The sequence below is a fragment of the Aspergillus uvarum genome (assembly GCF_003184745.1).
Source record: "Aspergillus uvarum CBS 121591 unplaced genomic scaffold BO82scaffold_3, whole genome shotgun sequence".
NCBI classification, from domain to species: Eukaryota; Fungi; Ascomycota; class Eurotiomycetes; order Eurotiales; family Aspergillaceae; genus Aspergillus; species Aspergillus uvarum.
Window position 1 is genome coordinate 376,047 of NW_020291300.1, and position 13,442 is coordinate 389,488.

Sequence of the window (13,442 nt, forward strand, 5' to 3'; positions counted from 1 at the left end):
CCCCATTTCCACCCCCACTCTTGCTGAGGCGCTGATTGCGCTGATTGCGCTGTAGCAGCTCACCTCAAATCCATCCACTCTTGATTTCCAAGCACCGGAACTCCATAGACTTCCGTACTGCCCGCGGAGCTTAAGCTGTAATTGGGGTAATCTTTGTATGTCTGTCTGTCTGTCTGCTGTTGTTTCCCCTCCACTCTCCCCCCACCTACTCACGATATAAAGTGAACCTCCCCCTCCCCGTCCTGATGTTCTCTTGATCCTTCTTTCATTGTCTCCAATTATTGACGGGAAGTACTCGCATCATACCACTAGCAAATAACACAATCAAAAGCAAACCCTTCATTCACTGAAGCACAACATGGCTCCCCTCAAGGTCTTCGTGTAGGTCCCTTCTCCACTCTCTCACTTGCGTATGATAGCCTCTGACTAGCTGCTTGCTTTCTACAGTACTGGCGCCACCGGTTACATCGGTGGAGACGTCTTTTACAATGTCCACCAAGCACACCCTGACTGGGAATACGCGGTGTTGGTTCGCAGCAAGGAGAAGGCAGAGAAGCTCTCCAGCGAATATCCCAAGGTTCGCGTCGTGCTGGGAGACCTAGATTCGGCGGATATCATCGAGGAGGAGGTCAAGAAAGCCGACATTGTTTTCCGTACGTCCCCCTTCGTGCAGCTCCTTCTCTCGGATTACGAACTAACTTGCTTGAGTCAGACACTGCCGACTGCGACCACGTTGCGTCTGCTGAGGCTATCGCCAAGGGTGCTACCCACCACACCCCGGAGCGCCCCCTGTGGTGGATTCACACCTCTGGAACCGGTATCCTCACAGTGGAGGACTTCCGCGCCAACACCTGGGGTCAGTACCGCGAAAAGGAACACGATGACTGGGATGGCGTGGAAGAGCTCCTCAACCTGCCTTCTGACTCTCTCCACCGCAATGTCGATGAGATCGTCATTGCCGCTGGCAAGCGCGACCCCAACAGTGTCAAAATTGCCATCGTCTGTCCACCTACCATTTACGGCCCTGGCCGTGGTCCAGGCAACCAGAAGAGCGTGCAGGCTTACTGGCTGGCATCTGCTGCCTTGAAGCGGAAGAAGGGCTTCCTGGTGAACGAGGGCAAGAACATCTGGCACCAGATCCACGTGCAAGACTTGAGCGACCTGTATCGGCTGTTGGGAGACGCTGCTGCGGCGGGCGGCGGCGATGCCACCTGGAACGACAAGGGCTACTACCTGGCTGAGAACGGCACCTTCGTCTGGGGAGACATCTCGCGGGAGGTGGCCAAGGTCGCCTATGAGAAGAAGCTTATCTCGTCTCCTGACGTGGAGTCAATCTCCGACGACCAGGTGAAGGAGCTGAACCAGTTCGGTCTGTATGCTTGGGGCAGCAACTCCCGCGGCCACTCTTACAGAGGCAGGAAGCTGCTCGGATGGTCTCCTCACCAGCCTAGCCTGAAAGAGCTTATTCCTGAAATCGTTGAAATTGAGGCCAAGGCGTTGGGCTTGTTGTAAATGCAAACCAGAGACTGTCCTGTAAAATGATGAATGAAATGACCATCACTCTCTATACCTACCTGTGGTAGATTATACGTAAAGAACAATGTTATGGTTCCATTTGAAGCATGTGTTTAGCAAAGTCAATTGGGGTGGAGCGCGGAATACGGCAAGCGACAGAGACGCGATACCCGCCCAGCCGCCGCTTTGTTCCATTGCGAACCTGTCTGATGCCATCACCTTCGCCGATCCCAGCAAACGGACCTTGAAACTTCTCCCCAGGTGTCGGCTTATCCATTTTGACCCCTTCGCATGAGTCTTCCACAGCAGGTTGTTGCCCTTTTCTCTACATGCATCGAAAATTGACCATTTCATTTCAATCATCCCCATTCTTAGCCCATTGAGGAAGCTGACCGTCTCCAATCTAGGTTCGCCGCATGCCCTGCGACCTGTCCGGGACTTATTTGTTCTCCCCCTCAGCCCTCTAGCTTTGATCAGCCCTGTCATGGCTCCAGGTGCCGGAGGAAAGAGAAAAAGAGGCGATCGATCGTGGTCTGGCGATTCCGGGAACGACGGTTTACGACCATCCCCCCATCGACCAGGTAATCTCATTATGGCGCAACACAATCACGGTCCACAATCTCGTGATTACGACTCGCGTGGCCGCGGACGAAGGCCCCCCGGCCGAGGAAGAGGAGGGAATACGAATATGGGTCGACGGCCCAGTGGCGAGAGCCAGAACTTTCCTGGCGGTCGGAGGGACACGGCCATGTCCCCGCCTAGCAGCGCTCCAGCGAAAGATGTGCCTGAACCCAATCAGATTAACGGGACTTCTGCGAATGCCGACCAGAACAAACCTTCTCCGTCACCTTCACCTGTAAATTCATCGGCCCCGTCACAGCCGCAACCTCAGACGCAGACCCAACCGTCACCTGCGCCAACGCCCGCTCCTGCGCCTCCAATGCGACTATCAAATGCTCCCGTGCAGCCTCCTCTCGGCCCACCACAACCGTACGACTACGAGTACGTTACACAACAAGTGATCGACCACTGGGCCGTCTCTGGTAGAAAGGAAGTCGTGGAGAAGGGTATACAAGCGAAAAACACGCAAGATGCTTCTGGTCTGGCGTCCGTATACCAAGAGCTTATTCGCTCAGCCCTGTACGGTCGACTACCACCAGACCACGCGGGCTCAGCAGCCAGAGACATAATTGGCGATGATGTTACTGCGGAGAACGTCGACATGAACGGGGAGCAATCCACTTCAAGCACCCTTGACACGCAGTCTCTTTTCCTGGACACCCTGTCCATTCTTACCGATACCGACACGTCAAACAATGCTCTGAGACCGCTTGTATACTCCACTGGCATCAACCCAGCTCTTATGCGCGTGCAGCTCGACACGCAACTCCTTCAATCGCTCGGACTCGTCCGCGAAACCTTCACTCGTATGGGCATTCGCAAGCAGACAAACCTCTTGTACCGGCAGTCAAACTACAATCTTCTACGCGAGGAATCCGAAGGTTATTCCAAGCTTCTAACCGAACTTTTCACAACCAGTAACAATGAGCCTCCATCCAGTGAAGTGGTGGAAGACACCTTCGAAAAGGTGAAGGCGATGATCGGTGCTTTCGACATGGATGTTGGCCGTGTACTCGACGTCACTCTTGATGTCTTTGCAGCGGTCCTGGTGAAACAGTATCGCTTCTTCGTTAAACTCTTGCGAGCGAGTTCATGGTGGCCGAAGGAGGACAACTTCCGCAATATGGAAGGTGGAAATCGCGATTCTGGTCTCCCCCGGTGGGCCCTACCCGGATCGACTGGGTGGGCGACTACCGATGAAGAGCGATCCGACATCATGGTTGCGAACGAACAGCGCGATCGCGACTTCTGGGACCGGGTGAGAGAGATTGGGATCCGGGCTTTTTTTGAGATTGGCCGACGACCTGTTACTCAGGAAGAGGTCCAGCGGATACTTCCTGAAAGCAACAGTCTTTCTGAGGAAGAAAAGTCAATGCGAAAGTGGATCGAGGAGACAGGCACATTGCCGCCTAAAGGTAGTCGAGTCGCGGCTCAGCTTCTTGGTTTCAAGTTGCGCTTCTACTCCTCCAAGGCTCGCTCAAAATCAGATGTTCTTCCGGACAATCTCATCTACCTGGCAGCTCTTCTGATCAAGGTGGGCTTTATCTCCCTGCGCGACCTATACCCCCATCTCTGGAGACCAGACGATTCAATGGATGCATTGAAGGAGGAGAAGCTAAAGGAGAAGGCTGAAAGAGAGAGAGCTGCACGTCCGGGAGGTGGTGTTAATGCTTTGATGATGGCCGGTGCTCTATCGGATGACACTCTACCCATGCCTCGCATTCGTGAATCCGAGACCCGATCCGCCACTCCCGGAAAGGATCAAGAACTGGACAAAGCTGCCGCTGCGAAGGCAGAAGAGGAAGAGCTGCCGGAACCTTCTGATCAGAAGGTTATGCTATTGAAAAGTCTCCTGGCAATCGGCGCCCTTCCGGAGTCTTTGTTCATCCTCAGCAAATTCCCTTGGCTCATGGACGTCTATCCCGAGCTCCCGGAATTTGTCCACCGTATCCTTCATCACTGTCTTAGCAAGGTCTATGCTTCGTTGCGTCCCCTACCCTCTGCTGAGGGGCTCAGCGAACAGAAGCAGATCCCGAGCCAAGATCAAGCAGGCCTGGCAAAGGGTCAGATTCGTCTGGCTCAAGCACCACCACGGCGCGTTCTACGATGGGCACAGCTGGACAAGGAGGATACCAACGACGGCACCGACTATCGATTCTACTGGGATGACTGGGCTGACAACGTTCCCATTTGCCAGTCGGTTGACGATGTTTTCGCGCTCTGCTCTTCATTCCTCAACCTATCAGGTCATAAGATTGGTCAGGACTCCAGTCTGCTCTCGAAACTTGCGCGAATCGGAAAGGATAGTCTCAGCAGAGACGACTCCCCCGAGAATAGGGCGCGTTGGCAAGACCTTTGCAAGAGACTTCTGGTTCCGTCCATCAGTCTTACAAAGGCTAATCCTGGAGTTGTGAATGAAGTCTTCGACCTTGTCGGCTTCTTCTCCAGAGAGACCCGTTACAACATGTACGCGGAGTGGAACTCAGGACAGACGTCTCGACTACCGGACCTCAAATCCGCCTTCGACCAAGCAAGAGCTGAGACGAAAGACGTCCTCAAGCGACTGAGTAAGACAAATATTCGTCCAATGGCTCGTGCCTTGGCCAAGATCGCTTATGCCAACCCCGGAATTGTCATCAATGTCGCCATCAACCAGATCGAATCCTACGAGAACCTTATCGAAGTTGTTGTGGAATGCGCACGCTACTTCACTTACCTTGGATATGATATTCTGACCTGGGCTCTGATCAGTTCTCTTGGCCAAAAGGGTCGGAGCCGTGTACAAGAAAGTGGTCTATTGACCAGTCGATGGCTGAACGCCTTGTCCACCTTTGCAGGAAGAACATTTAAAAGATACTCTGTCATGGACCCTGCTCCCTTGCTGCAGTACGTCGTCGAGCAGCTGCGACAGGGCAATTCAACAGATCTCATCGTCTTGGAGCAATTGATTAGTTCCATGGCAGGCATTATCACAGACACCAACTTCAACGAGGCACAAATCCAGGCCATGGCCGGTGGCGAGGTCCTTCGAGCTCAAACTATCCTGCAGCTGCTAGACAAACGCCACGAATCAAAGATGACCTCGAGACGACTCATGAAATCTTTGACTGTGTCCAAGCTCGCCGGGCAACTACTTATCGCTATTGCCCAAGAACGTCTGACTTGCATTTTCAAGGAAACTGAAGGCGCTTCTGAGCTGAAGCTGCTGGGTAACATTTTTGACGAGATTCACCGCATTCTGACACAGTACCTCGACCTGCTTCGCAGCAATCTCACTGTCGAGGAGTTCGATTCATTCGTCCCCGATTTGGCATCCCTTATCAGTGAATATGGCATTCAACCAGAGGTGGCCTTTTGGATTCGAAGGCCAAGTATCGCGCTAAGAATTGCGGATATTGAAAAGGAAGGACAGGATGAGGATGCGGGAGCAGCGCATCGGGATGCAGAGGACAAGCGTCAGCTAAAGGTTGAGGGTGAAAAGATGGATACAGGAGAAGATGGAGAGACAACCCCTGCTGCAGTGGAGCCATCGGCGGAACACACTATGGAAGTGGACCAGGAGAAGCCCGAGACCGCAGGTGATGCACAGGGTAATGCGGAAACAACCACTGCCATCCCCGCACCCGCCGAGGCGCCCTCTCTCAATCCAGTCATCCAAGACCTCCATGATCAAATCAAGGCGGCCCTGCCTGTTGATACCTGGGGTACTGTCGGTCTCCAGTTCTACGTTACCTTCTGGCAACTGTCACTTTACGATGTTCACATTCCGCAAAAAGCTTACGAAGATGAGATTGACCGCCAGAAACGCAAAGTCATTGCGATCAATAATGACCGATCCGACATCAGCATGGCCGGCACGCAACGAAAAGAGCGCGAGAAGAAGCAACTGACACAACTGCAGGATCGGATCCTAGAGGAGAACAAATCTCATCTGAAAGCCTATGGTCAGACAAGGACGAAATTGCAGAAAGAGAAAGACAGATGGTTTGTGGGCATGCGTGGCAAGCACGATGCTCTCAACGTTGCTCTGTTGGAGCAGTGCTTTTTGCCTCGCCTGCTCTTATCATCCGTTGATGCGTTCTATTGTTTCAAGATGCTCAAGTTTCTTCATACAACGGGTGCCCCCAATTTCCGGACAGTCGGCCTCCTAGACCAACTTTTCAAGGAGCAACGACTGACAGCTTTGATATTTCAATGCACATCCAAGGAGGCGGACAATCTTGGTCGATTCCTGAACGAGGTCATCCGCGATCTCAGTCGCTGGCATGCAGACAAGACGGTCTATGAGAAGGAAGCCTTTGGAAACAAAAAAGATCTTCCAGGTTTCGCCATGAATACTGATCTCGAAGGAAAACCCACCACTTTCCTCGAATATGAGGATTTCCGGCGCCTGCTGTACAAATGGCACCGTCTCCTGGCATCCGCATTGAAAACATGCTTGAATGGAGGAGAATACATGCACATTCGTAACTCTATTAGTGTGCTGAAGGCTGTCGTCCAGCATTTCCCTGCAGTGAACTGGATCGGTCGAGACATGCAAAAAAGCATGAAAGCTCTCAGCGAGAATGACGAACGTGATGATGTCAAGATCCCCGCTGCTTCGCTCATTGGTGATCTCAACCGACGCGAAAAGAAATGGCTACTTCCCCAGGCGTTCATGATCGCTAATCAACCGGCGCCGGGCAAAGTGAATGCACCCAACGCCACAGGAAAGCCCGGTACGCCGCGGCCTCAATCTGGAACCCCGGCTTCTTTGAATGCTTCTGCGCCCGAATTCAGACCTACAGCGGCCAATGAGTAAGTCCCTACAAGTCAACGTTCCCTTGGCGGCAGATGTCCTAACGCACGATTTTGTCATTGCAGAAACCCAGACGCTATAAACACCGAGGCTTTAACTCGAGTAGAGGTTGAAGATGGTGAGATTGAGGATGCAAAAATGGCCGATGCTCCAGCGAGAATTGCGGAAGAAAGCATCCAATCAGCTCAACAAGCCGAGACGTCTGATACCACCGCAGCTTCTCAGCCTAATGCAGCTGAAACCCAACCTACCGAGACCCCAGGCCCGAGTGGCCGCGCTCAGACATCGGACGATAAAGAGACACCTCTTCCTGCAGCGCCATCTGAAGGCGAATCTGCTCCTCGCCCCCACGTTCCTGCATTGACTGCCGAGTCGTCAGCCGCATCTAAAGGTCCTGAGCCTAGCAGGCCACCGCCCAATATCCCAAAGCGCCCCGACTTCGACAGAGCTCCATCCGGGACACCAAACCCCCGTACTCAAACGCACCTGCCGAACCGGCGACTGCCCCCACGACCTGATCTAATGGAGAATCGACGTGATCGACATCAAGAATATCCCCGTGGCGGTCGATTTGATGGGGAACACGAATATAATCGACCATTTGATCAAGCCATGGGTGATGGGCGGGCATATGGTCGCCTTGATCGCGACTTTCCTGGGCGGCCTCCTGTAGACGAGCCATTCCGTGGCCCTCCTCTTCGAGATGGACGGTCTCTCCGGGAGAACGACTGGCCAGATCGGACTGGCCGGCTGCGTCCTGATGGCCGTGAGAGCCTGCCAAATGCCCGACCAGGTCCACCAACCCACCCTGATCGGCTGGACATGATCCATGATCACCCCGAGCGGACTGGGGACAATTTCCGTAGGGGCGATTCAGGGCGGCAGGAAAGAGATGAGCGGAGACCCCTACCAACACGAGCATTGTCGCCTGCGCGCATGGAGCCACCGAATCGACCGGAACGATTTCCGTCTGATGATCGCCGATCTGCCAACTATTCTCAGCAGCAACTGCGCGGCGAAGATATGCCAACAGGACCCCGCAGCGAACGGTTCGGTCGGCAAACCCTTGACTCTGACCCTGGCATCGACATGACGGCCGGACGCTTGAGGCAGCCAGAGCCACCTGCCGATGTGCCCTTGGGTCCCCGCGGCAGGAACATGTCAGGACGAGGTGGACGCAATGTGTCCGGCACATCCCACACTGGTCCCCCAGGTTCCGGTCCTAACGCTGGAACTGCACCCGACCGTCAGCCCCCAACAGGACCTGGTCGTCAGAATGCTCGAGGTGCACCTGATCAGCCTTCTTCAGCGGGCCCCTCATCGCCTACCACCGAGAAGCTCGACACCAGTGGAATCCATCCTGACCGGCTGAAGGTTCTTCAACAACAGCCTAAAGACACTTCCTATGGGGGCAACCCTCGCTCGCACCCTCCCTCATCTCCTGCATCTGGTGTTCCTCCGTCCGGTCCCAGAGGGGCTGCTGGACCCCCGAGTGGGCCATCATCTGGCCCTCGTGGCCCACCTTCTGGGCCCGGCTTTGGTGGTGGTGGTGGTGGTGGTGGTGAACGAGGCCGTGGCGACAAACGCTTTGCTGGGATTAACAACATGCTACAGCAGTCCGGAGGGCCGCCTGACCGCAATCCAGGCCCTATGATCCGTGGTCGGGGTGCCAATCGACAATCGGGTGGGGCGAACGTGCCGTCGCCGCAGTCAACGCGCCCTCAGACTCCCGTGGGCTTGGAGGAGGGTGGTCGCCTTGGCCCTCCTTCTCAAGGGAGACCCGATTTGCTTGCCTCACGGCCATCAGGAGCATCATACCTGGAGGACGACAATCCTCGGAACCGGTTTAGTAATGGACGAGGCGAGTTGATGGATGAGAGCGGTTCCGAGAGCCGGCGATCCATGCGGTATTCTTCGGGCGGTAGCTTCAACCAGGATCGCAACGATCGAGAGCGAGAACGCGAGCGTCGCGGCGGCGGCGGCGGCGGCGGCGGCGGCGAGGATGAAGGATCACGGAGTAGCTCTCGACGGGAGGAACATCGGGATCGTACACGCGATTATGAGCGTGAGCGCAGTCGTCGCAGCGATGCTGGAGCGGGCACTCCGCGCGAAGAGCGCTTCGAGTCTCGTGAGGTCTCTCGGCGGGGTGCTGGAGCACGCGAGGACAATCGGCGACGACGTGACCGTGAAGAAGGATCGGACCTTGCCCCGAGCAGTCAAGACCAGGAAGGACGTCTTAGGCCGCCATCTTCCCTTGGAGGGCAACCTCCACCTCCCCCGCCACCACCTGCTGGCTCAGAGGAGGAGCCACGACGCTGGAGCGGTGGGCGCGAAGGGCGAGACCGCGATCGCAACCGTGATCGCCAGCGAGAGCGGGAATATCATCGTGACGGTGCTGGCGGAGGGCCTCACCGTAAGCGCAATCGACCGGGAGACGACGGAACTCATGGCGAGGGAGCCGGACGAGGAGGAATGCGCATGGGTGGTGAAAGCAAACGTCCACGACGTGGGGGTTAGTCTGGTAACTGCAGAATGACCTGTACTGCATGACAATGTGTTTTCTTTGTTTCATTTGCTCTATCTCCCCGACACCCTCTATACTCAATTTTCTCACGCCTTCTTACACATTCCCGACCTCTCTTTCTCCGCCTTTTCTTTTCTCTCTCTACATCTCCCTCTCTTCTATTGATTTACTCTGTATCTTGTGCACTGGATCCCATGCATTGTTGGACGGTGTTAGGACTTTTTGATTGAACGCATCCATTGGCTGAGCTTGCTCGCTTGCTTGTGATAAACCCGGGGAGTGAATTGCATGTATCTGTGTAACATACTAAGGACCAACCACGTACGAGGCAATTGATAATGAGACGAGGCCAGGCTGGCCAGTTGCATTGCAATGGGAGTGTTGCACACCGATCTGATGATTGATTCTTCCTGAAGCAGCAATGGTTTCCACTGCCCAGTGCCTGACCAGTTGACTGGCCAGCAGCAGCAAGGAGAATTTCCCTTTCGGTCGCGGGCCTTGACAAAATGACAGGCAATCGGGCCGACATTCCGTTCCGCCCCTCGCCGGTTAATCTTCGGCTTCGTCTTTCCTTCCTTCTTGCTCACCATCAGGTCTCATCTTTCTCACGGTCAACACGCCCAGACGGTTCAACCTCCATCCCGGCCCTACCAACCGATCATCCGTCATGGACTCACGATCCATCCATGCGATCGTGGTGGATCCTAGACTGGGGTCCCCCCGGGCTCTGTGCTCTTGGAGGCGGGGAGCTTGTGTGCGACATCCGCCGGCTTCAATGCGACGACTGACTCAGTCCCACCAGAAACAAGGACTATATCTAGACCCTCATTTCCTTTCCTGCCCGGTTAAATTATGACGGCATTCCTTCCCCCGCCTATTCTCTTATCGTCTTATCGCTCTATCGCTTTATCCTTAACCCACCTCCTCCCTGGACAATAGATCCCTCTTTCAATTTCATCCTACCCTTCCTCGCTCCGGAGTGGTCAAACTCTCCACCTTAAAAACCAAAAACAACAAAACGAGTATAGAAATTGTTGGAGTATAGCACTCGCAAAAATGACTCGCTTAGACGTGGAGAAAACCCTGGAAGAGCTCACGCTCGGTGAGAAGGTGGCCCTCACAGCAGGTGAGTTACTACAGACCACATCAACATGCCATCCGAACTAGCGTTTGTGTGTCTCTAATCCACCCTCTTCCAATCTCATCAGGCATTGACTTCTGGCACACTGCCGCTGTGCCCCGTTTGAACATTCCCTCTCTCCGCATGTCCGATGGCCCCAACGGCGTGCGGGGCACCCGCTTCTTCAACGGCGTTCCTGCCGCCTGCTTCCCGTGCGCAACGGCCCTCGGTGCGACCTGGGACACGGAGCTGCTGCACCAAGTCGGACGGCTGATGGGCGAGGAGTCCATCGCCAAGGGCTCGCACATCATTCTCGGTCCGACCATCAACATTCAGCGGTCCCCGCTGGGCGGTCGAGGCTTCGAGTCCTACGCCGAAGACGGAGTCCTGTCCGGGACTCTAGCAGGCCACTACTGTCGGGGTGTACAGGAGAAGGGCGTTGCGGCAACGCTGAAGCACTTTGTCTGCAATGACCAGGAGCACGAGCGTCTGGCAGTCGACACGATCATCACAAACCGGGCGTTGAGGGAGGTCTACCTCCTGCCGTTCCAGCTGGCGATGCGCATCTGCCCGACAGCGTGCGTCATGACCGCGTATAACAAAGTCAATGGGACGCATGTGAGCGAGAACAAGGAGATCATCACAGATATCCTCCGGAAAGAGTGGGGATGGGATGGGCTGGTGATGAGTGATTGGTGAGTCGCGGTCCTCTCCAATCCAGATGTTTTGGTAGTAGGGTTCAGAAAGCTGATTCCTTGCATACAGGTTCGGAACGTACAGCACCTCCGACGCTATCGATGCGGGCTTAGATCTCGAGATGCCGGGCAAGACACGCTGGCGTGGAACGGCCCTGGCACATGCCATCTCCTCGAACAAGGTCGCCGAGTTCGTCATGGATGAGCGAGTGCGCAATGTTCTCAACTTGGTCAATTGGGTTGACCCGCTCGGTATCCCCGAGCAAGCAGAGGAGAAGTCATTGAACCGACCGGAGGACCAGGCGCTTCTTCGTCGCACAGCAGCGGAGTCGGTGGTACTCATGAAGAACGAGGACAATATCCTCCCCTTGAAAAAGGAAAAGTCGATCCTAGTCATCGGGCCCAACGCTAAATTCGCCGCCTACTGCGGAGGTGGCTCCGCGTCGTTGGACCCGTACTACACGGTGACCCCGTTCGAGGGCGTCTCGGCCAAGAGCCAGGGCGCGGTGCAGTTCGCCCAGGGCGTCTACTCACACAAGGAACTCCCCCTACTGGGTCCGCTCCTCAAGACGGAAGATGGTCAGACCGGCTTCAAGTTCCGGGTGTACAACGAGCCCGCGTCCGAGGCGAACCGGACTCTGGTCGATGAGCTGCACCTGGTCTCGTCCAGCGGCTTCCTGATGGACTACGTCAACCCCAAGATCAAATCCTTCACCTTCTACGTCGACATGGAAGGCTACTTCACCCCGGAGGAGGATGGCGTCTACGACTTCGGCGTGACCGTCGTCGGCACCGGCAAGCTCTACGTGGACGGCGAGGTCGTCGTCGACAACACCAAGAACCAGCGCCAGGGCACCGCCTTCTTCGGCAACGCCACCGTCGAAGAACGGGGCTCCAAGGCCCTCAAGGCCGGCCAGATGTACCGCATCCTCCTCGAGTTCGGCAGCGCCCCGACCTCCGACCTGGACATGCGTGGCGTCGTGATCTTCGGCCCCGGCGGGTTCCGCTTCGGCGCCTGCCGCCAAGTCACCCAGGAGGACCTCATCTCGCACGCGGTGGACCTGGCCGCGAGCGCCGAGCAGGTCGTCATCTTCGCGGGCCTGACCAGCGAGTGGGAGACCGAGGGCCACGACCGCGACCACATGGATCTGCCCCCCGGCAGCGACGAGATGATCGCGCGCGTGCTGGCCGCCAACCCCAACGCCGTCGTCGTCATCCAGAGCGGCACGCCCGTCACCATGCCCTGGGTGCACCAGGCCAAGGGCCTCCTGCACGCCTGGTTCGGCGGCAACGAGTGCGGTAACGGCATCGCCGACGTCCTGTACGGCGACGTCAACCCCGCCGCCAAGCTGCCCGTCACCTTCCCCGTCCGCCTGCAGGACAACCCCAGCTTCCTGAACTTCCGGTCCGAGCGCGGCCGCGTCCTCTACGGCGAGGACGTCTACGTCGGCTACAAGTACTACGAGAAGCTCGACCTCGCCCCGCTCTTCCCCTTCGGCCACGGCCTTTCCTACACCACCTTCACCCGCCAGAACCTCCGCGTCACCGCTTTGGGGCAGGAACAGCCATACCTCGCCGCCGCCGGCGAGCCCATCACCGCCACCGTGTCCGTCACCAACACCGGCCCCCTGCCCGGCGCCGAGATCGTGCAGCTGTGGGTCCTCCCGCCCCGGACGGGCGTCAACCGGCCCAAGCGCGAGCTCAAGGGCTTCGCCAAGGTGCACCTGCAGCCCGGCGAGACCAAGGAGGTCGAGATCACCGTCGAGAAGAAGCTGGCCACGAGCTGGTGGGATGAGCAGCGCGCCAAGTGGGCGTCGGAGAAGGGCGTCTACGCGGTGCAGGTCACGGGCACCGGGGACGGGGTCCTGCAGGGCGAGTTCACGGTCGAGAAGACTCGGTTCTGGCTGGGGCTGTAGCCCCATGTATCTGCCCGTGGTTGGGGCCTGATCGGTTACGCTCGGGCGATCTCGTTCCGAGAGATAGGACTGTCTCCATACCAAGGTTGCTCTCTCTCTCTCTCTCTCTCTATCTCTATACTGGTTATAGTCGAAGTTTGGTTATATGTTCCCACGAAATATGCTATGACTTGATGGATACCTTATGAATATACATCTACATTCATGACTGGCTGTCTCTGCTATCAGACCTCGTGTCATCTACATAACGTAG

At 56.2% G+C, this 13,442-nt stretch overlaps 3 protein-coding genes across 3 annotated transcripts; all 3 read left to right on the forward strand.

The window, feature by feature from the left end:
• Positions 1-205: 205 nt before the first annotated feature.
• Positions 206-1,569, forward strand: BO82DRAFT_350198 (putative nucleoside-diphosphate-sugar epimerase). The gene is made up of 3 exons (XM_025634084.1): positions 206-381; positions 448-653; positions 713-1,569. Exons 1-3 carry the CDS (start codon positions 359-361, stop codon positions 1,510-1,512), a joined length of 1,029 nt encoding a protein of 342 aa, XP_025496696.1. The 5' UTR covers positions 206-358; the 3' UTR covers positions 1,513-1,569.
• Positions 1,570-1,792: 223 nt separating this feature from the next.
• On the forward strand, positions 1,793-9,837 carry BO82DRAFT_300403 (putative THO complex component (Rlr1)). The gene is made up of 3 exons (XM_025632056.1): positions 1,793-1,824; positions 1,923-6,933; positions 7,000-9,837. The coding sequence occupies exons 2-3, from the start codon at positions 2,000-2,002 to the stop codon at positions 9,449-9,451; spliced, it is 7,386 nt and encodes a 2,461-aa protein (XP_025496697.1). The 5' UTR covers positions 1,793-1,824; positions 1,923-1,999; the 3' UTR covers positions 9,452-9,837.
• A 221-nt stretch (positions 9,838-10,058) lies between these two features.
• BO82DRAFT_325656 (beta-glucosidase H) lies at positions 10,059-13,401 on the forward strand. The gene is made up of 3 exons (XM_025632883.1): positions 10,059-10,584; positions 10,667-11,273; positions 11,344-13,401. The coding sequence occupies exons 1-3, from the start codon at positions 10,515-10,517 to the stop codon at positions 13,187-13,189; spliced, it is 2,523 nt and encodes an 840-aa protein (XP_025496698.1). The 5' UTR covers positions 10,059-10,514; the 3' UTR covers positions 13,190-13,401.
• The last annotated feature ends 41 nt before the right edge of the window (positions 13,402-13,442 follow it).

Coding starts and splice junctions, on each gene's coding strand:
- BO82DRAFT_300403 (XM_025632056.1), top strand. CDS start 2,000: ATGGCTCCAGGTGCCGGAGGAAAGAGAAAAAGAGGCGATCGATCGTGG. Junction 6,934..6,999: donor AGACCTACAGCGGCCAATGA/GTAAGTCCCTAC, acceptor TTGTCATTGCAG/AAACCCAGACGCTATAAACA.
- BO82DRAFT_325656 (XM_025632883.1), top strand. CDS start 10,515: ATGACTCGCTTAGACGTGGAGAAAACCCTGGAAGAGCTCACGCTCGGT. Junction 10,585..10,666: donor GAAGGTGGCCCTCACAGCAG/GTGAGTTACTAC, acceptor CAATCTCATCAG/GCATTGACTTCTGGCACACT. Junction 11,274..11,343: donor GGGCTGGTGATGAGTGATTG/GTGAGTCGCGGT, acceptor CCTTGCATACAG/GTTCGGAACGTACAGCACCT.
- BO82DRAFT_350198 (XM_025634084.1), top strand. CDS start 359: ATGGCTCCCCTCAAGGTCTTCGT. Junction 382..447: donor GCTCCCCTCAAGGTCTTCGT/GTAGGTCCCTTC, acceptor TGCTTTCTACAG/TACTGGCGCCACCGGTTACA. Junction 654..712: donor GAAAGCCGACATTGTTTTCC/GTACGTCCCCCT, acceptor TGCTTGAGTCAG/ACACTGCCGACTGCGACCAC.